This window comes from Gopherus evgoodei, chromosome 7 (genome assembly GCF_007399415.2).
Source record: "Gopherus evgoodei ecotype Sinaloan lineage chromosome 7, rGopEvg1_v1.p, whole genome shotgun sequence".
In the NCBI taxonomy this organism is placed as follows: Eukaryota; Metazoa; Chordata; order Testudines; family Testudinidae; genus Gopherus; species Gopherus evgoodei.
The window spans coordinates 97818552-97845215 of record NC_044328.1 but is presented as its reverse complement, the minus strand read 5'-3'; the positions used below and the strand labels follow the sequence as shown (position 1 = coordinate 97845215).

The window sequence follows — 26664 nt, the reverse complement described above, 5'->3', positions numbered from 1 at the left end:
CTCCCCTGCAGTCCTGGCTCAACAGCGGACCGTAGTGCTGTAAGCTTCCTCGCAGCAGTGCCCGAGCCAGCCTTGCATGGCAGGAGTTACAGTCTAGGGGAGCATGGCTGATGACATCATGGGTGTACTGCATGATGTCAGAGCTGTGTCCAGGCTTTCTACAGGGGGGCCATTCGGAGGGCAGAGTTGGGTGGGGTTGCAAGGATGCAGGCTGCCCTGCCTCCTTTGTCACAGCACCCACTGTTGAGGGGCAGCAGCTGCAGAGTCTGCCCTCCCCCACCCATGCAGACAGCACAGCATATAAACACCTAGTCCAGGATCCACTCCCACAATTTAATTAATTGATTAGCTTCCTTCTCATTATTTACAGGGTTGTTGGCTTTTGTATACCTGGTTCCTACAGAAATGAGTGCAAATAATGCAGCCCTAAAATAATGCTAATAAAAAAATCTTGCAGAGGGAGGAAAACCCAATAAAATGCCCCATTTTTAGCAATTAAAAAATATTACGTTCCCCCTCAAACAGGATGTGAACCCTTAGCGACAGAGTCTCTCTCTTGTGTCAGCTGGCAGTGCCCCCGGTGGGTGACAGGGGGCTATCGGCGACGCTGGGGGATGCACATGCCCCCATGGTGGCGGGATCGGACAAAGCCTGGCTTGCAGGCACAGCGGTACGAGCCATTGGTATTGATGCAGCGCTCATTCTTGCACAGCAGGCCTCGCTGGTTCAGCTCCCGGCACTCGTCGATGTCTGTGGGTGGGGAGAGGGAGGGAAAGGGTTAATGGAGTGGCTGTGCTCTAGAGCCTGAGTATGGTTCTTCAACCTGCATCCCCCAACAGACCAGGCACAGATAGACAGCTAGCAGCACTGTTTGTGACAGGTGAAGAGGGAAGAGAACCCAGGAGTCCTGGCTCCCAAGCCCACTCCTGCTCTAATCCACTAGACCAGACTCCCGTCCCAGGATAGTACTCAGGAGCCCTGGTGGTGTGGAGAGCACATCTCTTTGCAGTGCATGTAACTCGCAGGGGGCTTGGCACTCTTACCCAGGCAGCGGATGCGGGTGGCGTCTAGTTGGAAGCCTGCAGGGCACTCGCAAACTGCACCGTGGTAAGTCCGGACGCAGCGGCCGTTCAGGCAGTGACATTCATCTGAATCCTCCTCTGAGGTATCATCCTCTGAGAAGGGGGTGAGGTACAAAGGTGGGGGGGGGGACACAGATGAGACCACAGGAATGGCAGGGAGCCCATTTCCATGCAGCTGAAACTGTGGGAGGGGGCATGTGATCCCTTGTCTGGCGCAGAGATGCAGCTGACTCTGGGGTGGGGCACAGGGGGCTGTTCATACAGGAACCCTCTGGCCTGCAATGAGATGCAGCAACCTCTGGGATGGGCATGGGGGCTGTATATAGAAGGATCACTAACCTTTGCGAGACTTGCCCAGGAACAAGGGGCTGAGGTCCCAGAAGGAGTTGCTCTCGCTCTGAGATGGCTGACACTGCTGCCCTGCAAGAGACCACAACAACCAGCCTGGGACACATAGCAGTGTATCATATCCCATCAGAGCCAGAGCCCCCTGAGGGGAAAGACCTGAACCCCACTCCCTGCCCCCCTGAGCCAGCCAGTCCCCTCCACTGTGGGGCGAGACAGGAGCCAGCAACCTCCAGAGGGGAAAGGACCCACATCCCACTCTCCATCCCCTGAGCCAGCCAGAGCCCCCAGAGGGGAAAGGCCCCGTACGCCACTCCTCATCCCCTGAGACAGCCAGTCCCCCCACCCTGGGACCAGACTGAAGGCAGCAGCCCCAGAGGGCAGGCTGGTCATGAGTGCTACCTGGACTGCGGGGGGGGCATGCGCGGCACTGGAAGCCCCAGCCTTTGCCGTAGCGGCAGCAGCACTCCTCATAGGTCAGGTGGTAGCCGTTGAGCGGGGAGGCACACATGCTGTCCTCCCCCCGGTGTTGCCAGCAGATGTCGCGCCGATCAGCCGCCCGGTCTGCCAGGGCAGAGAGAAAGTGGGGGAGCCCACAGCACCATCCCAGCCAGCACCCGCAGGAGACACTCCCAGAAGGCCTGGCATGCTGGAGGGGCCCTTGTGCATACCACCACACTCACTGCACACCCAAGCAGGTGCACACTCACACATGGGCACCAGCAACTACAGGGGCACACTCACAATCTTCGTAATCACCATGGTCACAATCAGTGAGGTGCTCACACTTACCCTGCCTCACAATCAGGGACACACAGTCACCCCTGCTCACACTGTGACACACTCACACTCACTCATTCACACTCGCCCCCCTGCTCGCTCAGAGTCAGGTTCACAATCCCAAACACCCCCCCCCCGGGCCTGTGCAGTAGCACTCAGCCCTGCGTACCCCTCACCTGCCTGAATGTCGGGGAGTTGGCATTCCTTGCCACTGGGATCCAGCATCCAGGGCAGGCTGCACTCACAGTAGAATGAGCCCAGCGTGTTGATGCAACGCCCATGCCGGCAGGCTCCAGGGTCCCGACACTCATCCACATCTGCAGGACCAGGGTACAGTCACAGGGCAGCAGGGGCTTGACAAGGTTGCCATGTTATTGGGGACTAGCAGGAATCGCTATGGCACCACCAGACTGACCAGGGTCGCTATGGCACCAGGGGCCAGCCAGGGTCACCAAGGTAACACTGTACCTGACGAGGTCGCTATGGCATCAAGGGCCAGCCGAGGTCATCACGGAAACTCTGCACCTGATGGGGTTGCCATGGCATCAGGGGCCAGGAGGAATCACCATAGGCGCTAATGCAGAGGTGGGAAAACTGCAGCCCGTGGGCTACATCCAGCCCGTGGAACCATCCATCTTCGTCCCCGAGCTCCTGCCTCTGGAGGCTAGCCCCTGGCCCCTCCCCTGCTGTTTCCCCTCTCCCACAGCCTCAGTTTGCTCACTCTGCCATCGGTGCAGTGCTCTGGGTGGCGAGGCTGTGAGCTCCTGGGGCAGCGCAGCTGCAGAGCCTGGCCTGACCCGGTGCTCTGAGCTGCACGGTGGCGACGGCCCAGCTGTAGCGCTGCCAGCCACCAGTGCTCCAGGCAGCACCACAAGGGGGCATGGAGGAGGGGGGGTTGGATAGAGGGCAGGGGAGTTCGGGTTGGTGGTCAGGGGCGGGGGTGTGGATAGGGGTTGGGGTGGTCGGGGGAAACAGGGGGGTTGAATGGGTGCAGTGGTCCCAGGGGAGCAGTCAGGAAGAAGGGAGGCAGTTGGATGGGGCAGCAGGGGGCAGTCAGGGGCAGGGGTCCAGGGGCAGTCAGGGGACAGAGAGAAGGAGTGGTTGGATGGGGCAAGGGTCCCAAGGGGACCATCAGGAATGAGAGGAGGGGTTGGATGGGGCGGCGGGAATCCTGGGGTGGTCAGGGTACAGGGAGCGGGGATGTGTGGATGAGGCAGGAGTCCTGGGGGGCTGTCAGGGAACAAGTGGGTTGGATGGGGCAGGAGTCCAGGGAGGAGGGCAGATAGGAGGTGGGGGCCGGCCCACAACCCCCTCCCCTAACCGTCCCTCCATACATCTTATGAAACCCAATGCGGCCCTCAGGCCCAAAAGTTTGCCCACCCCTGCTCTAATATCACAGGCTCAGTGGATTGTCATGGCACCAAGGACCCCAAATTGGTCATCATGACACCAAGGGCCAGCAGGGGGCATCTTTGCTCGCAAATCTGCACACCACCAATGTGCCCCCCACCTGGGGAGGAAGGAAGCTCTGTCCCCAGCATCCCACCTGCAAAGGGGCCAGGAGGAGGTAGGGCTGTGATGGGGCTGCCCACCTGGACAGGGCCAAGGCTCAGACCCAGTGAGCTCATGTCATGTGTGAAGGGGACTCACCGATCTCGCTGGGTGCTAGGCACTTCTTGTGGGTGGGGTCATAGACGGCAGGGGCAGGGCAAGTGCACACATAGGCCCCCCGCGTGTTCTCACACAGCCCGTTCACGCAGTTCGACTCGTCCAGGCACTCATCCACATCTGGGGGCAAAGGGCATGGCTCAGAGCTCAGCCCCTCCTGGCCACCTGGCTGCACCCCAATCACAGTCAGCGACCCCTAGAGGGGAAGGCCTGGGTCCCATTCCCCCACCCCAAGCCAGCCAATCCCTCTGCCAAGGCCAGATCACAGCAGCGCCCCCTAGAGGAGACTGGTCCATGTCCCATTCCCCACTCACCCCCGAGCCAGCCAGTCCCCCCACCAAGGCCAGATCACAGCAGCGCCCACTAGAGGGGACCGGTCCCATGTCCCATTCCCCACTCACCTCCCTGAGCCAGCCAGACCCCCCCACCAAGGCCAGATCACAGCAGCGCCCCCTAGAAGGGCATCCCTGTCTGCCCCTCCACATCCTCCATCTCTAGACCAGGGTATCTGCCCGCCCGAGCTGATGCCACTCGCCCTCCTCACCCACACACTCGAGCAGGTTGCCATCGTAGTAGAAGCCTTGCTTGCAGTAGCACTCGTAGCCCGGCTGCGTGTTCACGCACTTCCCCTCCTTGCAGATCTCCTCCCTGAACAGGCTGCACTCGTCAATGTCTGCAAGGAGCCCAAGGGTGGGGAAGGAGGGCTGTTTATACAGGGATCCCTCACCCAGGGCTGAGATGCAGCTGCCTCTGGGGTGTGGTGCAGGGGCTGTTTATACAGGGATCCCTCGCCCAGCGCTGAGATACAGCCAACTCTAGGGTGGGATATGGGGGCTGTTTATACAGGGATCCCTCGCCCAGCGCTGAGATACAGCAAACTCTAGGGTGGGATATGGGGGCTGTAATGGGCAGGTAGCAGGGTTGGAATCTCTGTGACTCGTGGGGGGAGGGTGCAGGGGAAGGTGTAACCTTGGCTCCTGATCCCCCAGCTGTCGAGTGCAGGCGCCAAGCAGATCAGGGCGCGGGCCCTGGCACTCACCCCGGTGGGCAGGGATGCCATAGTTCAGGATGTTGTCATCCAGGATGAATCCTTTCCCGTCAGGGCAGAGGGAGTGGAACTCAGCTGCAGGGGAGGGGGGTGACATGCACATTGGGGAAGAGGGATTAATGTCTAGACCAGGTATTCCTTCTCCCTGCCCCATGGATCAGACCTTTGGCCCATCCAGCCTGGTATCCCCCCTCCCTGCCTCCACATCAGACCAATGGGCCCATCCTGCCCTGTATCCCCCCACTCCCTCCATGGGTAATGCCTTCCTGAATCCCTGACCCCCAACATACACAGCTGGATTCTAGTAGTTGCCTTGGGGCCTGGGGGTTGGATGTTCACAGTCACACCATGTCCAGTAGCAGGTAGTTCCATGGTTCATTAGTGGCAGTGGGAATGGGGGAGGGTGGCATGGAGGAGGGGGTAGAGTGTGTCCCACCTGAGTTGGGCACAGGACAGGGGTAGATCTCACAGTGGTCACCCCAGCCAGCCCCCAGTGAGCAGCAGCACTCCTGGCGGGTGATGTTGGTGGCCAGGACGCTGTCACAGAAGACGGTGTCATCGAAGTTCAGGTAACATTCCTTCTTGTGGTCGGGGGGCTCCAGGTCTGGGGGGCAGAGGGTAAATCAATCCCACAGTGCCCCACCCTGCCGCCAGATCAGAGCCAGTGCCACCCAGAGGGGAAGCCCCCCCGTCCCACTCTCACCCTCACAGCTATGTTGATCCTCAGATGGGGTGTATCCCTCATCGCACATGCACATGTAGGAGCCGTCCATGTTCTCACATGTCCCATGGGGCAGGCACAAACTGGGGTCCAGTGCACACTCGTTGATATCTAGCAAGAGACCCGTGGGAGACAGAGGCAGGGGGTGTGCAATGGCATGCTTGCTGCACAACCACACCTGTGCACACTCACAGATACTCATCCATGCCACAAACCTGTGCCCCGTGTGTGTCACCCTACAGTACACAAACTCACACTCATGGACACTCACACTCAGCTATACACACATAGGCTTGTACTCATTCCTTTTCCAATATGCCACGCTCACTAAGGCACACATGCATGGGCCCTTGCACTGCTTTGTGCAGCTCCACACATTCTGTCCCACACACACACCCTAGTGTTTGCTCTTACTCGTGGCAGGCCCAGTTTGCAGCATATCTGGCTCACACTTGGGCACGAGGCATTCCTGAAGCCTAGTGATTCAGGTGCCTTCATACCCGGCCATGCCCAGACTTTCCTACCTCCCCCTGTGTGCGATGTCCTTGTGTTGCCACACACAGCTGCTCACACTCGGTGCAACACACTTTCCTCACTGTCACACTCCCATGTGTGGAACACCAGACTCCTGGCATGCTGTGCCTGCACATACCTGGATGCTCACACTTGTCTGTGCCACACCCCCATCTCACCTTGGCACTTCCTGCCGTTCACCAGCTTGTACCCGGTGCGGCACAGGCAGCGGTAGGAGCCCACGGAATTGACACACTCGCCATTGATGCAGGCGGCCGGGAAGTCACATTCGTTAATGTCTGCAACATGGAGAGCTGCAGGGTGAGGGGGCTACTCCCAGCCCCCACCCCAAGTGGCCGTCCATCCTGGTCCCCTCACCCAGCATCCCTCAGGACATGGCCATCCAATCTGGCCCCCTCACCCACCCCACCCCTCCAGACATAGCTACCCAGCCTGGCCCCCCTTACCCAGCCCCACCCCAGACGTGGCCACCCAGTCCCCTCACCCAGCCCCTCCCCAACAAGGCCAGCCAGCCCAGCCCCCCCCAACCCCCTTGACCCAGTCCCCTCACCCAGCCCCACCCTGGACCTCTCACCCAGCCCCCCCTACATGGTCACCCAGCCTGGCCCCATCACCCAGACCCCCTGACATGGCCACACAGCCTAGCCCAGCCCCCTTACCCAGCCCCCCCCAGACATGGCCACCCAGCCCCCTCCCAATCCCCCCCAGACATGGCCACCCAGCCCCCTCCCAACCTCCACTTCCAACATGGTTACCCAGCCCAGACCCCCACACATAGCCACCCAGCCTGGCCCCTTCACCCAGCTCCCCTGACATGGCCACCCAGCTTGATTCCCTCACCCAGCTCCCCTGACATGGCTACCCAGCCTGGTCCCCTCATCCAGCCTCCCAACATGGCCACCCAGCCCAGGCCCTTCCCCCAAGCCCCCCTCCCCTGCAACATGGCCACCCAGCCTGGCCCCCTCACCCAGCTCCCCTGACATGGCCATCCAGCCCAGGCCCCTCCCCCAAGACCCCCCTCCCCGCAACATGGCCACCAGCCTGACCCTCTCACAGCTCCCATATCCACAAACCCCTCCACCCAGCCCCTTCACACAGCTGCTCTACTCCCACAGGCAGCCCCACCGACCCGCTGACCCCCCCACAGAGCCGCACTGCCCACAGGCAGCTCCCTGGCCCAGATCCCTCACCCTGAGTCCTATATGCCCCCTAACCATCAGCTCAGCCTTCCACCCCATGGCCCAGCCCCTCACCTTCGCAGCGTGGCCTGTCCTTCACTAAGTGGAAGCCGGCTGGACACTGGCACTTAAAGGAGCCCAGGGTGTTGACACAGACCCCGTTGGGGCAAAGCCCCCCATCCTCACACTCATTCACATCTGTAGGGAGAGAGAGTGCAGGGCTGGGAGTCAGAATCCTGGCTTCTGTCCTCTGATCTGGGAGGGCAGAGGGTGCAGTGGTTAGAGCAGGGGGCCCCTGGGAGGAGAGGGGGTGCAGTGGTTAGAGCAGGGGGGCCCTGGGAGGGCAGGGGGTGCAGTGGTTAGAGCAGGGGGGCCCTGGGAGGGCAGGGGATCTAGTTACCCAAGCAGCTCCGGGCATTGGGCGCAGGTGCAAATCCCTCCCCACAGGTGCAGCGGAAGGAGCCAGGCAGGTTCTCACACCAGCCATGTTTGCACGGGGTCTCCTCGGAGCACTCATCCACATCTGGGAAGACACAGATGCTGAACCCCAACCTTGCCCCCCACGCAACTTTTGACCTGCAACCCAGTCCCCTGCAGCCAAGTTTGGTCTGGACTGAATGTCCCTCGGCCCACTGGGGGCTGCACAGGGCACCTCTCACCATGGGGGCATGACAGTCACACCCCAGATACTGCACCAACCCCAGCATGACAGTCACACCCCAGATACTGCACCAACCCCAGCACTAGGAGGAGAAGGGTTTACTGAGTTGGAGTCGGGGGCTGGGAGCCAGGACTCTTGGTTCTGTCCCCAGCTCTGGGAGTAGGGTGGAACCTACTGGGTTAGAGCGGGGCCAGGACTCCTGGGTTCTGTGGCCAGCGCTTACCATAACAAATCCCATGCTGGCCCCGGAAGCCCGGAGGGCAGGGGCTGCATTTGTAGGTGCCTGGCCGGTTCTCACACTTCCCGTCGGGGCAGGTGCCTGTGTCTAGGCACTCATCAATGTCTGTGGGGAGAGAAAAGGTGAAGGGTGAGAGGCCTTTGGGGGAGCCCCACAAGGGGCAGAGCACAGGGCAGGGCCCTTGAGGACTCAGCAAGCCCTCTGGCAAGCAGGGAGTTGGTTTGTTATTGTAGAGTCTCTGACAACTCTACTTGACAGGTTGTTGTGAGAAGGGTTGCTCAGGAGCGCTGTCTTCTTGTTCTGAGGTCTCGTGCAAGCTCTGGGCCTACACATTGGTTTGCTATTGTAGAGTTTCTCGGGGCACTGGTTTGTTATCGTAGGGTCTCTCTCAGTAACTCTGGGGCTGTGTGCACCTGTTTGTTCTTGTTGGGTCTTTGGAAATTTCTGGCTTTCACTACTGCTCAGGCTGCACACATCCACTTGTTATGATAGGATCTCTCAGGGCCGCTGGTTTGTTATTGTAGGGTCTCTGTCTCCCAGGCTGTTGGGGCTCTCTCCTCCCTCTCCAGCAATGCCCAGCCAGCCCTTACCTTCGCAGAGGGGCTGGCGGGAAGGTTTGAGACGGTAGCCGGGGTGGCATTCACACTTGTAGTGCCCAGGGTAGTTGACACAGGCTCCCCCGTCCCCACAGGTGTGGGGCTTGGAGCATTCATCGATGTCTGTCGGAGAGGTGGGTGTGAACAGGGTAGAGGAAGGGGGACAGGACTTTACCGATCACCCCTTCCCCCACCCTCAACTCCCTATCCATCCCTCATGCCTCCTTCCCATCCCCCATGCCTACTTCCCCCAGCCCCCCTTCCCATCCTCCAGCTCCCCTTTCCCCCAGCCCATCCCTCCACCCCTTTCCAATCCCCCAGAGCCCCCCTTCCTCCATGCCCCGTTTCCCCCAGCTCCCAGCAGCCCACCCTCCAGCCCCTGCCTCTGGGGTGCTCACCCACGCAGGAGCGCACGCCCTTGTGCACCTTCAGCTGGTACCCCCGGTTGCAGTGGCAGTTGTAGGAGCCGCCCGTGTTCATGCAGACACCCTTGCCGATGCCACACGGCTCCGCCTCACACTCGTTCACGTCTGTGGCAGGCGGGGGGCGGGAGGGAGAAAGAATGACTGACCCCTGCCATGCCGGGACGCCGGCCTGTCACAGCCCTGGCCACATGCGTATTTCAGGGGCCGGGGTCACAGGCTTGCATGTGTAGTTGTGCATGTGTTGCAGGCCTAACCACCAGGCCCAGTGTGCACAAGAACAGTGGGTGTCTCAGACTTCCACAGGCCGACTTGCGGGTGTGTCACACACCTGTTGTGCAGCTGTGCGGTCGTGTCACACACCTGTTGTGCAGCTGTGCGGTCGTGTCGCACACCTGTTGTGCAGCTGTGCGGTCGTGTCGCACACCTGTTGTGCAGACACACGAGTGTCGCAGCCTTGTATACAGGCTAGTGGGGGGTATCACAGACCTGTATATGTAGGCATACCCGGGGGTCACGCCATCATATCGATGCTTGTGATCCTCCAGGGCGCTGACACCTCCGTGAATGCAACGGGGTGGGCGTGACGTGCCCCCCACACCGCCAGCCATGCACATGCCTGGCCCTGTGCATGTGTCACACGTCCACAAAGGAGGGCAAGGCAGCATGTTACCTGTGCAGAACCTGCGCTGGGCATGCCAGCGGTAGCCCGGGTAGCAGATGCAGGTGTAGCCGGACAAATTCATGACACACTCTCCATGGCCACAGATATTGCGGTTCAGCTTGCACTCATCCGTCTCTGCAGGGACAGACAGACACAGCCCGCGGGGGGATCAAGACGAATGGCTCAGACATAGCAGCCAGAATATCTTTTTCTCATAGATCCCCAGAAGAGCCAGGAGTTCCCACCCCTACGGCGGCTGCGATAGCAGCTTGCAGGGACCACACTGCATCGGACCCGGGTGCTCAGGAGACATCATCAGCCTGGAAAGGACTTGGGGGACCCCCAGAGAACGTGCACATTGCTGGGGAACATTTGGGGTTCACCCCCGATAATTAAGGGAAGGCCCAGCAGAGAAGTTTGGTCCATGAATGTAAAATTTCTCCCAAAGGGGAGAGGGGGGAGGTTGCTGGCATGCAGCCCCCCACCTCTGCCATGAGGCTCTCACCTGTCACTTGCGTGGGTGCGATCTCCACGGCGCTACGCGTGTATTGATCCGGCAGCACCTCCTGCACCATGGCAGTCGTGGGACGGGCCACCACCTCTGCGACCCAATGGAGACAGAACAGGGTTAGCAGTGCTGCGAGCTTCCCCGCAGCAGTGGCCAGCCGGGGGCTGCAGCGCTGCGAGCTTCCCCGCAGCAGTGGCCAGCCGGGGGCTCCAGCGCTGCGAGCTTCCCCGCAGCAGTGGCCAGCCGGGGGCTCCAGCGCTGCGAGCTTCCCCGCAGCAGTGGCCAGCCGGGGGCTCCAGCGCTGCGAGCTTCCCCGCAGCAGTGGCCTTTCTTCCATCACTCACCAGGGTAGCGGGCGCCCAGGGTGGCTGCACTGGCATAGAACTGGTCCACTGACTGCTCCTCTGAGTTGGTCCGATATGCCGGCAGCTGGAGGGGGAGTGGTTAAACGGTGGGGGCACCTGCTCCTCTCCACTACCCAGCTGGGTGCCCTATTCCTCCCTCCGCTTCGCTTCATTCCTCCCCCTCTCTCGTTCTTTCATTCATTCCTCTCCTCCCGCCTTCTCACCCACCACCCTCCAGCACCTCATTTCCCACTCCCTCCATCCTCCCCTCACACCCACATCACCCCTCTGCTCATCCGCTGCTCCTCTGCTGCTCTGGAGGCCCTACTCACCATGGCCGTGGTGACAGCTGCAAGAGACAAACACAGGGCCAGGGGTCAGATCCTGCCATGCTAGGCTGAGAATGTGGGGTTCACCTCCTGAGAGCAGGGGGGTTTGTCTGAGAGCAGGGTCTCCCAGCTCTGGGATTCTAGGGGTCTTAGATAACAGGGTGTACCCCTGAAAAATGGGGTTTGCCCTTAGAGAATTTGGGTTAACAGCTCTGACAACATGGGCTTTGCCCCCTGACATTTGGGGGTTTGCCAAAAAAGAAGGGAGTAACAGCTCTGAGAAAGTGGGGTTCACCCTTAGTGAATTTGGGGTGCTCCAGAGAACATGGAGTTCACCATGGGAGAATGTGGGGGACACCTCTGTGAGAACATGGGGTTCACTGTTGGGTAATGTGGGCTTGTCCCTCGGATAACGTAGGGACCTCCAAATTATTTGTCTGTGAACCCCACATTCTCAGAGAGGGTTCACAATGGGAGAATTTGGGGTACAGCCCCTGGGAATACTGGGGCTCATCATGGGTCAGGTACAGCCTGTGAGAATACTGGGGTTCACCACGGGGAAATGTGGGGTACAACCCCTGCTATTACTGGGGTTCACTAGGGGAAAATTTGTCATGGAGAGCAGAGTGCCAGTGGCACCTCCCTGCCCAGTCCAGCCTCCTCCCTGGAGTCTCTGACCTTCGGACTCCTGAGAGTCCCCCTCGAGGGGCGGCAGGCTGGGCAGCTCATGCTGTTGCTGCAGGTCCGTGGTGCCGTCGGGGTGGATGTGCAGGGTGAAGTCACTCTCCCCCTGGATGGTCAGGGTCTGGTGGGATGTCAGGATGTGGTAGCCCTTCCCCGCTGGGCAAATCTCCTTGAAGGCAGCTGCCAGATGGAAGAGGAAACAGGTTAACACTGGTGCTGCAAGCTTCCCTGTGGCAGTGACCCCCGGTGGTGACTCCAGCACTGCGAGCTTCCCTGTGGCAGTGCCCCAGCCAGGGACTCCAGCGCTGCGAGCTTCCCTGTGGCAGTGCCCCCAGCCAGGGACTCCAGCGCTGCGAGCTTCCCTGTGGCAGTGCCCCCAGCCAGGGACTCCAGCGCTGCGAGCTTCCCACCAGCAGTCCTGTGGCAGATACTCCATTCCCGCCCAGTTTGTGGTTCCTTACCTGCGCCATCAGCCGGGCAGCGCTCGCAGCGGGATCCCCAGGCCTTGCCAACGCTGCAACAGCACATCTGGCGGGTCAGCTTAGTGGGCAGTGGGTGCTGACACTGGAGCTCCGAGCTCACCAGCCGAAAACACAGGCTCTTCTCCCCTGACTTCTCTGCTGCAACCCCGGGCGAGACGGGGTCAGTGCTGCTCCAAGCCCCTCCCCTCATCCCCCTACCCCCAGCAGGGCACCCCAGAGAGACACTGAGCCCCCATCATCCCCCCAGGAGATAGGGTCAATGCAGCTCCAAGCCCCCTGCCCAACCCTCCCAGTCCCCCTGACCCCCCCAGCCTACCCCCAGTCCCCCTACATACGGACACACTGGCTGCGGGATGGGCCCAGCATGTGGCCAGGTTTGCATGCGCAGCGAAAGCTGCCCTGGGTGTTGAGACACTCGCCATTCTGGCACACGCCCTGCATGACACACTCGTTAATGTCTGCATGGAGAGAGAGAGGGGTCAGCAACACAATGACACACAACACAATGCACACACAACACAACACGTATACATCCCACAGGGCACACTTGTTAATGTCTTCACAGGGAGAGAGAGGGTCAGCAACACTAGGACACACAACACAACACACATACCCCACAGTGCACACTCGTTAATGTCAGACCTCAGAGTTATATTTCATGTTTCTAGTTTCAGATACAAGAGTGATACTAGCAGTAAATATGCCCAATGGCCTATGATGGGATGTTAGATGGGGTGGGATCTGAGTTACTACAGAGAATTCTTTCCTGGGTGTCTGGCTGGTGAGTCTTGCCCACATGCTCAGGGTTTAGCTGATTGCAGTATTTGGGGTCAGGAAGGAATTTTCCTCCAGGGCAGATTGGCAGAAGCCCTGGGGGTTTTTAACCTTCCTCTGCAGTGTGGGGCACCGGTCACTTGCTGGAGGATTCTCTGCACCTTGAAGTCTTTAAACCATGATTTGAGGACTTCAATGGCTCAGACACAGATTTGATACAGGAGTGGGTGGGTGAGATTCTGTGGCCTGCATTGTGCAGGAGGTCAGACTAGGTGATCATAATGGTCCCTTCTGACCTTAAAGTCTATGATTCTATGTCTGCACAGGGAGAGAGAGGGGTCAGTAACACAAGAGCATGCAACATAACAACACAACGCACGCTCCTCACAGAGCACACTCATTAAAGTGTGTTTGGGGAGAGATGGGTCAACAGCACAGCACAGCCCCACACACGACACTTTCCCACAGACACAACACACACACAGAAGCAGGTCTTCAGTCCCCACACCCAGAGAGCGCCCGCCGGGTACCCTGGCAGTGGGTGCTGTTCAGTCTCTTGTATCCCTGTGGGCAATCACCGCCATGCTCCCCTCGGATCGGGCCTGTCTTCTGCACCCCTGAGTCTGCAACACACAACAAACCCCCAAGGGGGAATCAGTGGGAGCGAGGACACAGTGTGGTGTACAGGTGAGGGCAGGACTCTCTGGGTCTAGCCCCGGCTCTAGGAAGGGAGCGCGGCCTAGTGAGTTAGACCAAGGAGAGACTGGCACTCAGGACTCCTGGGTTCTATCCCAGCTCTGCCACTGACCTCAGGCAAGTCCCATTCCCACTCGGTGCCATTCCTTCCCCTCTTATTCATTTGTCTAGACATTGAGCCTGACAGGGCAGACACTGTCTCTTGTATCTGTGCAGAGCCTGGGGCAGGGCCCTGATCTCAGGCAGGGGGGAGGGGACTAGAGACTGCACGGCACCTGGCGAGACACGACCCAATCGCCAGCCGGGGGGTGGGGGGGCTATGGGGATCTGCATCACTATTGCAATAGTAGAGACACAGACACCGCCCAGCATGGGTGCCAGACGCTTGCACAGACGGCGGTTTGGACGCACTGCCTCTTGGCCCAGGGTCTCTGGCTCCTCGCCCCCCGCAGCAGCGGCCTTGCTGGAGGTGGTGCTGGGAGAAGCAGTGATCAGCTAGCCAGCATTGCGCTGGTCTCACTACCACAGCCAGGCCAGCAGGCGCAGGGGGCGGGGACATGGGATGATGTTCATTCCAGCAGGCATGTGTGCAGCCAGGCTGCTCCTGATCTGTCCAAGCTGGGGAACATGGGGTGGGGGGGGAAGATGGAAAGAAAGACTGAGAAGAAAGAGAAAGAGGTGCTGGGGGACGCTGGGGATGAGGGGAGTTGTCCCAGTGAAATTCAAATGGCAACAGAATCCAAGGGATCATGGGAATTTATTAACCTGAGGGACTCACCACCACTGGCCTGTGCAGAGGGCAGGGCTGGGAAAAGTGTGACGCATTGTCACAACTCACGCAGGCAACAGAGACAGAGGGAACAGGAACAGCCCCCCACCCCTGAGTCACAGCTGGCTACTGACTGATGGGTAAGGAGAAACAGCCCCCAGGGGAAAGTTAGCTCAGAATGGCTGGCTGAGAACTCCCCCTGTGCTCCTGCCTCACTCCCCATACTGCCCCCTGCTGGGAGAGGCCAGGGCTGGAGTAGCCAGGAGCTCCCCCGCAGCCAGCTCCTGCCTTACTCCCTGCAGTGCCCCCTGCTGGCAGAGGCTGGGGTGGCAGCACCTGTGCACTCCCTCAGGTAACAAACGGTTCCATTCTCCTACCCCACATGCTCCTCTCACCCCCAGGGGGCAGGCAGCACTTCCCACAGGGATGGGTGGGTGACGGCTGCAGACGGGAAGAGCCGAAGCGTAATGAAAGGGAGCGGGGGGGCCTGCCCAGCCTGAGAACAGGCAGCCAGGCCATGAAGCACATTCTTGGCTACCTCTAACACAAACACCCTGCGGCTCACAGATCCCTGGGAGCTGGAAAACCCATTGAGTGGGAGCGCCAGGAAGGGGGGTAGGTGGGGGGGATGGGGGGAGAATGGAGGGTTGGAACCTGTCACCTGATCCATCCCCTCCTATCTTAGCCAGCTGCGCATAGGGCACTGTGCCCCGCATCTGCTGCCATGGTGCCCTGGAAGCTCTGGGAGGGACTGGTGGGCACTGCCCAGCCAGCTCCCAAAGCGAGATGCTGGAATGTGGCAGCCCAGCTGGCCACAGCCTGGCTATGTAAGGCCCCATCCAGGCTTCCCGTAAACCCTGTGCCAGGCTGGGAGAGGTTGGTGCCAGGCCAGGGGGAGAAGTGGGAGCACCAGCCAAACACCAGACCTCACAGACCCTCAGTGGGTCCATCCGCACTCCCCCGCAATGGGCAGCCCCTCTTGGCTAGCAGAAGGGCTGCAGGGTCACTGGCTGGGGGAGCTCCTGGCTACTCCAGCCTGGCCTCTCCCAGCAGCGGGCACTGGGGGCGGGGACAGGAGCACTAGCAGAGGGCGGGCCAGGAGGCTTGTGAGGCTGTATGGAGAAGGGGGCCGCAGGCATTACTTACACTGCAGGTGGGGGCATTTGTGGCACTTGTTCTGCCCCCAGGAGGTGCCAATGCTCCCGCAGCAATCCTCCTGCTTGGTCAGGCCTGGCAAGGGGTTGCTCCCACACTGAGAAACGGTGCCCCCCATCGCCGGAGAGAGAAACGACAGGCAAGTGAGACCACAACCGCCACCTCCCCCTGCAGCACAGTACCCCCTGCTGACCCCTCCCTGCTCCCTGCAGCACAGTGCCCCCTGCTGACCCCTCCCTGCAGCACAGCAACCCTACTGACCCCTCCCCGCTCCCTGTTACCACAGCACCCCCTGCTGACTCCTGCCCCCCTCCCTTCAGCACAGCGCCTCCTGGGGAGCAGGCAACTCACAGATTGCTTGGGCAGGGTCTCCTGGAAGCAGCGTCCCAGGGGTTTGTGCGTGTGGGGCCGGGCATGGGGTGTAGGGGGTTTCTGGCCCATGGAGCTCTGGGCCGGGTGCTGGATGAGGTGGTGTTGGGCGCCTGGCCCGGTGCCCTCGGTGCTGATGCTGTCGATGCGGTGGACCTGCACGGAGGCATCAGGCGGGTGGTGGACGCGCACATTCAGCAGAGGGGGGTGGACCTGTACTGGAGTGGGGCCCGAGTGGGTGTCAGCACATGGGCCCTCCCCTGACACTGACCCCCACCTCCCAGGGCAACAACACCTGGCACTTCTCCTAAATGAGAGATGCCCCCGCCCGCCATTAACCCTCTGCCCCATCACCCCTCTGCCAAATCATTCACCCCCAACAACCCCTGTCCACCATCACCCCCACCCACTCACTCATCTCTTGCCCCCATCACTCCCCTGCCCAATCATTCACCCCCAATAACCCCTGTCCCCCATCACCCTCACCCAGTCACCCCTCCCCTGCCCCATCACCCCCTCACTCCAAGTTACCCTGTCACCCCATTTGCCCTATCACTCCCTCCCTTGCCCTCCATCCCCATCACACTCCCCAGCCACACCCTCACATCCTCTCCCAGCAGCAGTTACCTTCGGATGAGTGGTGCCCAGGCCCCAGGGGCACCATGAAGGTGGAGTGGCTGACAGTGGCTTTGGGGCTGTGGCCGGCTGGTGGCTCCCCGGCACCATGCGCATCGGAGATCACTTGCACGGCGTAGATGGCGTGTTTGCTGGAGCCCGTCTCACCAGCCGGGCCCTCGAGGGGCCCCGGTGCTGCCGGCTGCAGCAGCTGCTGCCCCCCCTGGGCCTGGGCCTGACGGCTCGCTGGCACCTGGCAGAAGCGCCCCGTAAACTCAGGGGGGCAGAGGCAGTGGTTACGGGATGTGCACTGCCCGCCATTCATACAAGGCAGCGGGCACACCACTGGGGGGAGAGAGAGGGAGATTAGACCAGGGACCCCCACGCTACCCCCACTGCCGCACCACCTGTGTCCACCCTGCAGCTGCCTGGCCCCACCCACCCGCAGCCACTCCCTGCCCACACCCCATCCATCCCCTGCTCCCACCCATCCCTTGCTCCCTACCCCAACCCCATCCACCTCCTGCTCCCTGCTCCCTACCCACCCACCCCCTGCTCCCTGCCCCCACCCTGCCCCATCCAACCCCTGCTCCAGGGCACACGGGGGGGAACCGGCGGGCAAGCCAGGGCACATCCAGGGGGGAGCCTGTGGGCAATCCAGGGCAGATGCGATGGGTGAGCTGGCAGGCATGCCAGGGCACACATGGGGTTGAGCTGGCAGGCAAGCCAGGGCACACATGGTGGGGGCAGCCAGCAGGCAAGACAGGGCACGCATGGTGGGGGGGGAGCCAACAGGCAAGCCAGGGTACACGTGGTATGGGAGGAGCCAGCAGGCAAGCCAGGGTACACACAAGGTGAGGGGGAAGCTGGCCAGAGCACAAGAGGCAAGAACTCTTCCCTGTGTGAGTCTGTGATCTCACCCAGGCCTCCAGGGATTAATGTAACACCAATGTGTTAACATCCCTGTTAGTATTGGGACAGCACCTGGAGGCCCTCGACCAAGATCAGGGCCCAGTGCGCTGTACGTACACACACACACACACACACACACACACACACACACACACACACGAGATCAGGGCCCAGTGTGCTGGGTGTTGTATACAAACACGCACACACACACACCTGAGATCAGGGCCCGGTGTGCTGGGCGCTGTACACACATACACACACAAAAAAGATCAGGAACCATTGTGCCAGACACTGCACAGACCCATGGTGAGAGACAGGCCTTACAGTCTAAATAGACACAGGATGTGGGGGGACACAGACCTGGAGGGCGGAGGGGCTCACCCAAGGTCACACAGGGTGTCTGTGGCAGAGGCAGGAAAAGAAGCCAGGTCTCCTGGCCCCAGGGCCTTAACCACAAGCCCTTCCTTCCCCACATCCGTCCCCACAAACCCACACTGGGTGAAATACCCAGCTGAAGCTATCCAGGCGGGAAGTGACATCCCTCAGGTCACAGACTGAATCAGAGCTGGGGACAGAGCTCCGGTGCCCTTATGCCCAACCCCCTGCTCTAGCCACTAGACCCCACTCTCCTCCCAGAGCCAGCAGTCCCAGCAAACACCACCATCCCTGCTCTGACTCCCAGGCTGAGGCTGGCGTTCCAGCTGTTTTGGTTTATTTCCCTGGGTGGGGAGTTTGCCGGGCAGCTAAACAGCCGTGGCTCAGGGGAGGAAGTGGTGCTTATATACCCGGTTCCCAGGCCCAGCCAGCTGCCCTGCCTCAAGCCCGGGTGACTCAGTGTTGGAGCAGGGATTATCCAAACACTCAGGACAATAACAAAAGGACAGCGAATGGCTCCGGCGGCAGCTCCATCATCGGAAAGGCCGACACACAACGCACTGAGGGCTAGAGATGTGACCACCTCTGAGGTGGGGCGTGAAGGGCTGTTGATCAGCCGCACACCATGGTAGGACAGGAAGTGAAGGAGAATCATGGTGTCCAGTTGAAAAAGTGCACTGGGGTGGGAGAGGGATTTCAGGGACAGAGAAAGTTGTGGGTCGGGACTGAGGGATTGTGTGGCAGAGCTCAGGGCTGGGATGACAGGGGGCTGCGAGTCGGCACTGGTGGGCGAAGGGGGGGGTCACCTGGCGCCTGCTTCAGCCCCCTCACTTCCAGCAGTGACTCAATTTCATTCCCTCCTAAGTGCAAAGTCAATAAAGGCCGCGGTTTCTGGAGCCTGAGACATTTTTAGTCTTTTTGTGTCACTGAGATAAAACTTGGGGGGGGGGGGGGGAAGAGGGCACATGCTGGGATGCGATTGAGTGAGTGGGGCAGGGGAAGCTGGAGGGAGCAGGGTGTGTGTGGCTGGAGCACACGGTGGGAGGGGGGCTGGATGGAGGATGGGGTGAGGTGCATGGATGGAGTGCGGGGTGCATGGGGGTGAATGAGAGCAGGCAGGGAAGGGAGGGGTGTTGGGGGAAGGATGGAGCACGGTGGGGATGAGTGTGCAGGGGAGGGACACGTGGGGTGGGCCAGCTGGGAGGCAGCAGGAGGGTCTCCCCAGGGGTCTGTGACTGGGTGACTGGAGGCGTTGAGGTCTGGGTCAGACCCACAGTGAGGAGGGAGAACTGGTTCAGCAAGGATCAAAGAGTCCCCCCCCACCAAAAATCCTCTCCTCCCCTAAACCCTCCATCCCTCCCACTCCCCGACCCAAGGCTGGGTGCAGGTGCTGGGCCCGCACTAGGCCAGGAGGGGATTTTCTGGGCTGAATCCAGCCCAGCTCTGGATTCAGTTAGCCTCAGAGGTCATTCCACCCCCAACACCAGCTGTCCCCCAGCAGGAGGATGAAGGGGCAGCAGGGATCTTTCCTCCATCTGGGGGGGGGGGGGCGTGGGCTGGCATGGTGCCTGGCAGGAGGAGCACCAGCATCGGCTGAGGAATGTTACAAACCAGGGAATTCGCAGCCAGAGCTGGCCCAGGCTGCTGTGAGTGCAAAGGAGTGTGCATGTGAGAGCACATGTCCGAGCGTGTGCCAGTGGGTGTGTGTGTGAGAGTGTGGGGGGGAACCTGCATGAGTGTGCATGGGCAAGCGAGATTGCACACACATGCGTGTTAGATTGTGTGAGTGGGTGTATGCATGTGCATTTAATTGTGTTTGTATGTGCACATACGTGCGTTAGACTGGGTGTGTTTGCTTGTGCATATAGTAGATTGTGTGGCGTGTGCATGAGATTGCATGTGTGCAAGTGTTAGATTGGATGTGTGTGTGTTAGATTCCTTGCCTGTGTGTGCGTTGGATTCCATGTGTGTGCGTGTGACGCATGTGTGTGTTAGACTGGAGGCCGGTTGCCGGAGGTGCAGGCGTCGGACGGGCCCCAGGGGACGGAGCTGGGATGGAGCCATTCGCTGAGGCGAGATTTTCCTCCAGCTCTGAACTGCTGCTGGAAGAACTGCCAGGGGAGAGGGGAGAGTGCACGCATGGCTAAGTGAATGCCAAGCGCACAAGCCTCTGAGTGCCAGTTAGTGCACTGGCAAGTGCCCACAGGAGGAAATGCGCCTACTTGACATGATGGTGGCACAACATGCGAGATTTGTGAGTGCGCAAACGTGTGCGCAGACAAGGGGCCCGGCCATGCATCGTGTGTGGGTGAGGGATTGGGGGCCTCTAATGGTGTCGGCATGTCAGGGTCACACGCATGTGAAAAGAAGCATGTGACAGGTGGAACAGAGCCGTGTGAGCAGCTCCATGTCCAAAGTGCCCCAGGGTGAGTGTGCAAAAGCCTGCGTGCAACTGATGCTGGTGAGACAGGTGTGAGCCACACAGGTGAGTGCAGCCACACAAGCAGAGCCTGCATGCTGACGCAGAGCGGAAATCAGGGAGATGTGTTCCAATAGCCTCTCATCCCCTGTGCCCCTGATCTTCCCTCCAGTACCTCCCTCCACCCTAGAGGGGCTCTCCAGTGCGCCTCCTCCCCCAGACAGCTCCCCCATCCCCAGTGCAGCTCAACCCCCTCCCTGGACAACCAAAGCCCCCAATGCCCCTTTTCACATAACTGCCAACCCCTGCTGTCCCTCCTCCATGCCCCGGCCTGTGCCCCGTGCAGTGCTCACCCACGCGGAAGCCTGAGCCGGTCAGGGTGTCAGCCGAGTGCCCGTTCTCGCCGATCAGGGTCATGTTGCTGCCCTGCTTGCAGGTGTCCCGGCACTGGCCCTTGAGGCAGGTCCGCTTGCAGACCAGCGGGGCGAAGACCACCTTGAAGCGCTCCCGCGCTACGGCTGCCCGCTCCGAGGCCGCGGGCGCTGCAGGCCGTGCCCCGGGGGCACAGAGCCAGGGCAAGAGGAGCACCCAGACTGCCAGCCCCCAGCGCATCTTTACATCGTCCCCCAGTCCCGCCCTAGCACCAGCCGCCTGGCAGGCGGTCAGAGGGGACGAGGGAGCCCCTGCAGCCAAGAGCCAGCAGGAGACAGCTCAGCCGCCCAGGGACCACCTCCACACTCCTTCCCGCAGCTCCTTCTTCCCCTTGCCGCTGGCCCGGGCACAGGGAAACAAAGAGGGCGAGGATGGAGGGAAGGGGAAAGGATCGGCGAGGAAGGAAGGAACGAAACCCTCGCTCCCCTCCCCGAGCCCACTTGGCCACCCCGCCCTCTCTCCAGTGCCTTTTCTCCTTCCTTCGCCGCCCCGCCCCCGACAGACAGCGAGGGCAGGAAAGACGGACAGACACGCTCTGCCCCGCTCCGGAGGCCCCCCCCCGGCGGCACCCCCGCCTCCGGCCGGCGCCTGGGCTCCCGGCGCCGCTGCGGACGAAGCGGAGAAGGGGAGAGGCGCAGGGCCGGGATGGCGGAGCGAGGGAGCGAGACGGGGCGGCTGGCCGGCCGGCTGTTTGTGCCGCGCTCAGCCAATCCCCGGCCGGGGGCAGGAATCTGGGCCGGGGGCCAAGAGCCAGGGCTGGCTCCGGGCAGCAGGGCGGTTCCGAGGGGCTGCCCCCCCCCCCGAGCCCTGCCCAGGACACGGCCACAAGGGGGCGGGATGGACGGAGGGGGGCAGCACGCCAATCGGAGGGTCATGGGCTGGGGTGGGGGGGATAGATAAGGTGCATAGGGAGAGATAGATAGGGTGCAGGGCAGATTAACTTTTTGTGGGCCCAGCACCCAACATAGTTGCGGGCCCTCGTGGGGTAAGGTGCAGGGGCGGGCTGGGGGCAATGAGGCACAGCACGGTGGGGGCAGCACAGCAGGAGGGCTCTGATTACAAACCTGCAGCTGCCAGAGGCACACTGGCCTGCTCAGCCCTGTGCTACCAGCATGGCGCTTCCCCTTGAGGGTGGGCCTGCACCACAGCACCCCACTGCCTAGCGCCCCCCTCCTCCAGAGACCTCCACCACAGATCTCTATGCTCAGCTCCCACCCCTTCCAGAGACCTCCCCTGCTGGCCTCCCAGCAGAACTGCACAGCACCCTGCACACCACGTCGCTCACCCAGCACCCTCTGCCCATCAACCTCCCCACTGCCCAGCACCTTCCTCACAGTCCCACCCTCACAGCTGCACAGCACCCCATGTTCCTGAGGGGATTCTGCACCAAACATTTAAAAATTCTGTGCACAATATTTTAAAATTCTGCAAATTTTATTTGTCATTAAATAAATGTGGAAGCTCCAACATGGCAGTGAGGAGCACAGGCCACTAGTTGCATGGAGGTGGGAGGTTCCCCTGCAGCCTCCCCCAACCCCACCCTGGGACAGGGACTTGGCAGTGAGGCTGCACCCAACCCTGACAGTGCAAGGGCCAGGCCTGCCCCAGAAACACCCTGGGGCTCTGACCCCCTGTGCCAGGCGCAACAGGTGTGGGTGAGTAGGCTCGGCCCAGCAGCAGGATCCAAGTGCAGAGGGACCTAGTGTGGGGAGATCCAGGTGGGGGTAAGAGTTCTCTGTGGGGCAGTCTGGGTGCGGGCAGCTCAGTGGGAGATCTGGATGCACAGAAGCTCATTGGAGGGTTCCAGGTGCAGGGGCAATGGGACTCTGCGGGGGATCCAGGTGAAGGTGTTTGGGGTTCAGCAGGAGGGGTGTCTAGGTGCAGGGGATCTGTGGGATTCATTTGGGTGAGGGTCCAGGTGCAGGTGGTTGGGGCTCAGTGGGGTGGTATGGATGCAGGGGAGGTGGGGCTTGTCAGGGTGAGGGTTCGATGGGCCTGCTTAACAGGGGACCCCCAGCTTCAGCCAAGGGGATGCCGTATGCTGGGCTCCAGCTTCCCCCACTTCCACGATCCCCTTCTCTTCCCCATCCCATGCCCCTTCCCCACTGCTCCATCTCCTCCTCATCCCACCCCCTTCCTTCTCCCCTGCCCCTGCTTCCCCTATCTTTTTCTTCCCCATCTCATGCCCCTTTTGCACTGCCCCATTTCCTCCCCACCCCATTCCCTTAATCCCTACTGCCTCTTTCCCCCAGCCCCCGCTTCCCCTGCCCCCTTCTCTTCCCTATCTCATGCCCCTTCCCCACCGCTCCATCTCCTCCCCAGGCTTGGGGGGGCAGAGGAGAACCGCCCTCTGGCGAAGCAGGCTGGGACCAGGTCGCTCCAGTTCCTGCCGCCCAGTGATTGCAGGGCAGGCCTGACCCCGCACTCATGGGGTGGCAGGAAGTGGAGCGACCTGGCCTCAGACCATCTCGCTTTGCTCCCTTGGTTCCCAGCCTTGGGACTTTGGGGGCAGGGGGTACCGCCCCCCAGCAGTCACCGGCAGGACAGCTGGGAGCTGGTGGAGCAAAGCAAGCTGGGGCCGGGTTGCTCCACTTCCCTCCACCCGGTGAGTACAGGGCGGCCCGGCCCCTGCTGCAGTTCCCCAGGACGTGTAGTTCAGGGGACAGGATTTGGGGGGGAAAGGGGTGGAGTTTAGGGGGAGTGGGGGCAGGGCTGGGACAGAGCAGGGGTGGGAAGAGGCGGAGCAGGGGTGTGGCAGCTGGCCGGGATAGTGGGCTGGCTGGGGCCCCTTCTGACTCTGGGCCCGGCACCATGGTAAACCTGGTACTGAGGGTGTATACGGGGATAGATAGATAGAGTGAGGGTATCAGGATAGATCGGGGTGGGCAAACTTTTTGGCCTGAGGACCACATCAGGGAATAGAAATTGTATAGCCGGCCATGAATGCTCATAGAATTGGGGTTGGGGTGGGGGGGCAGGCTCTGGCTGGGGGATCAGGCTCTGGGGTGGAGATGGGGATGAGGAGTTTGGGGTGTAGGAGGGTGCTCTGGGCTGGGTTCAGAGGGCGGGAGGGGAAACAGAGCTCGGGCAGGAGGTTGGGGTGTGGGAAGGGGTGCAGACTCCAGGGTGGGGCTGGGGATGAGAGATTTGGGGTGCAGAAGGGTGCTCCAGGCTGGAATCGAGGGGTTTGGTGAGCGGGAGGAGGATCAGGGCTGGGGCAGGGGGTTGGGGCATGGAGAGAAGCTCAGGGATGCAGGCTCTGAGTGGCACTTACCTCAAGAGGCTCCCAGAAGCAGTGGTGTGGCCCCCAATCCTGCGCCTCGGCTGGAGAGCCGGAGCAGGGCCATGCTACATGGTGGGGCCCCCGACCCAGCACCCCCGCTGGAGTGCCAGAGCGGAGCAAGCCCCAGACCCCATTCCCCAGCGGGAGCTCGCAGGCTGGCTTAAAACAGCTAACAGGAGGTAGTTTGCCCACCCCTGAGATAGATAGATAGAGGGGGTGTTTGGAGATAGATAGAGGGGCTGTTTGTAGATAGATAGATAAGATAGATAGGACGGACTGGAAGGGACCTCAGAGGTCATCTAGTCCAGTCCCCTGCACTCATGGCAGGACTAAATATTATCTAGACCATTCCTGACAGGTGTTTCCACAACCTCCCTAGGCAATTTATTCCAGTGCTTAACCACCCTGACAGTTAGGAAGATTTTCCTAATGTCCAGCCTAAACCTCTCTTGCTGCAATGTAAACCCATTGCTTCTTGTCCTATCCTCCAGAGGTTAACAACAATTTTTCTCCCTCCTTGTAACAACCTTTAAAATTTAAACTTTAAAATTAACTTTAAAATTGTTATCATGTCCCCTCTCAGTCTTCTCTTTTCCAGACTAAACAAACCCAGTTTTTTAATCTTCCCTCATAGGTCATGTTTTCTAGACCATTAATCATTTTTGTTGCTCTTCTCAGGACTTTCTCCTACTTGTCCTCATCTTTCCTGAAATGTGGTGCCCAGAACTGGACAGAATACTCTAGTTGAGGCCTAATCAGCGCAGAGTAGAGCAGAATTACATCTTGTGTCTTGCTTACAACACTCCTGCTAATAGATCCCAGAATGATGTTGGCTTTTTTTGCAACGGTGTCACACTATTGACTCATATTTAGCTTGTGGTCCACTATTACCCCCAGATCTCTTTCCACAGCACTTTACCAGGCATTCGTTTCCCATTTTGTATGTGTGCAACTTATTGTTCCTTCCTAAGTGGAGTACTTTGCATTTGTCTTTATTGAATTTCATCCTATTTACTTCAGACTATTTCTCCAGCTTGTCCAGATCATTTTGAATTATAATCCTATCCTCCAAAGCATTTGCAACCCCTCCCAGATTGGTATCATCCACACATTTTATAAGTGTACTCTCTATGCCATTATCTAAATCATTGATGAAGATATTGAACAGAACCAGACCCAGAACTGTTCCCTGGAGGACCCCACTTGTTATGCCCTCCCAATTGACTGTGAACGACTGATAACTACTCTCTGGGAACGGTTTTCCAACCAGTTATGCATCCACTTTACAGTAGCTCCATCTAGGTTACATTTCCTTAGTTTGTTTATAAGGTCATGTGAGACTATTAAAAGCTTTACTAAAGTCAAGATATACCTCATCCACAAGGCTTGTTACCCTGTCAAAGAAAGCTGTCAGGCTGGTTTGACCCGATTTGTTCTTGACAAATCCATGCTGTTATCTATCACCTTATTATCTTCTGGATCAGTGGTTTTCACACTTTTTTTCTGGGGACCCAGTTGAAGAAAATTGTTGATGCACGCAACTCAATGGAGCTGGGGATGAGAGGTTTAGGGTGAGAGAGGGGGCTCTGGGCTGGGGCGGGGGTTGGGGTACGGAAGTGGGTCTGGACTGAGGATGAGGGGTTTGGGGTGCAGGAGGGGCTCTGAGTTTGGGGGGCTCAGGGCTGGTGCAGAATGTTGGGGTTCAGAAGGGGATCAGGGCTCTGGGCTGGGGTTGAGGGGCTTGGGGTGCAGGAGGGGCTCCAGGTTTGGGGGGGCTCAGGGCTGGGGTGCAGGAGGGGTCAGGGCTCTGGGCTAGGGCCAGGGATGAGGGGTTTGGGGTGCAGGAAAGGGTTCCAGGTTTGAGGGGGGGCTCAGGGCTGGGGCAGGGGATTGAGGTACGAGCACAGACTTACCTCTGGTGGCTCCCAGTCAGCGGCGCAGCCATGGTGCACCGCAGACCATGGTGTGCCCTGGAAGCAGCCAGCAGCAGGTCTGGCTCCTAGGTGGAGACACACAAGCAGCTCTGCCTCCCCCTCACACCCCAGTTCCCATTGACTGGGAAGCCAGTGCTTGGGGTGGGGGCAGCACGTGGAGCCCCGTGGCTCCCCTGCCTACAAGCCGGACCACTGCTGGCCGCTTCCCAGGCACAGCATGGTGTTGGAAAAGGCAACTTGCCTGCCTTAGCTGGGCAGCATCGCTGATGGGACTTTTAACATCCCGGTTGGCAATGCTGACCAGAGCAAGGCAACCCAGTGCCTTACATGGCGCAACCCAGTACTGTGTCATGACCCCATGGATTGAAAAACTCTTTTCTAGATGTTTGCAAATTGATTGCTTAATTATTTGTTCCATTATCATTCTGAGTACAGAAGTTAAGATGACTGGTCTGTAACTCCCCGGGTTGTCCTTATTTCTATAGATGGGGAGTATATTTGCCCTTTTCCAGTCTTCTAGAATCTCTCCCATCTTCCATGACTTTTCAGAGATAATTGCTAATGGTTCATATATCTCCTCAGCCAGCTCCTTGAGTATTCTAGGATGCAGTTCATCAGGCCCTGGTGACTTGAAGACAGCTGACTTG

General features: G+C 59.9%; 1 protein-coding gene across 4 annotated transcripts; it reads right to left on the bottom strand.

Annotated features, from left to right (window-relative positions):
• Positions 1 to 319: 319 nt before the first annotated feature.
• Positions 320 to 21268, bottom strand: LTBP3 (latent transforming growth factor beta binding protein 3). 4 transcript variants are annotated; one of them, XM_030570634.1, is made up of 28 exons: positions 20722 to 21268; positions 16675 to 17007; positions 16030 to 16265; positions 15670 to 15775; positions 13589 to 13681; positions 12620 to 12742; positions 12264 to 12419; positions 11797 to 11982; positions 11122 to 11138; positions 10790 to 10874; positions 10443 to 10538; positions 9947 to 10072; positions 9250 to 9381; positions 8846 to 8974; positions 8241 to 8360; positions 7757 to 7879; positions 7432 to 7554; positions 6337 to 6456; positions 5627 to 5755; positions 5360 to 5527; positions 4915 to 4998; positions 4420 to 4548; positions 3858 to 3995; positions 2384 to 2524; positions 1830 to 1991; positions 1422 to 1502; positions 1044 to 1175; positions 320 to 750 (listed from the first exon to the last, which is right to left on the bottom strand). In XM_030570634.1, the coding sequence occupies exons 1-28, from the start codon at positions 20978 to 20980 to the stop codon at positions 596 to 598; spliced, it is 3882 nt and encodes a 1293-aa protein (XP_030426494.1). In that variant the 5' UTR covers positions 20981 to 21268; the 3' UTR covers positions 320 to 595. The 4 variants fall into 4 exon arrangements, with proteins under 4 accessions (XP_030426494.1, XP_030426493.1, XP_030426495.1 ...); XM_030570633.1 differs by having other exon boundaries at positions 12264 to 12422; positions 20722 to 21267; XM_030570635.1 differs by lacking the exon at positions 7757 to 7879 and having other exon boundaries at positions 12264 to 12422.
• Positions 21269 to 26664: the final 5396 nt, after the last annotated feature.

Coding starts and splice junctions, on each gene's coding strand:
- LTBP3 (XM_030570633.1), bottom strand. CDS start 20,980: ATGCGCTGGGGGCTGGCAGTCTGGGTGCTCCTCTTGCCCTGGCTCTGT. Junction 4,999..5,359: donor CTGTCCTGTGCCCAACTCAG/GTGGGACACACT, acceptor CCTCCCCTGCAG/CTGAGTTCCACTCCCTCTGC. Junction 4,549..4,914: donor TGGCATCCCTGCCCACCGGG/GTGAGTGCCAGG, acceptor GGCTCCTTGCAG/ACATTGACGAGTGCAGCCTG.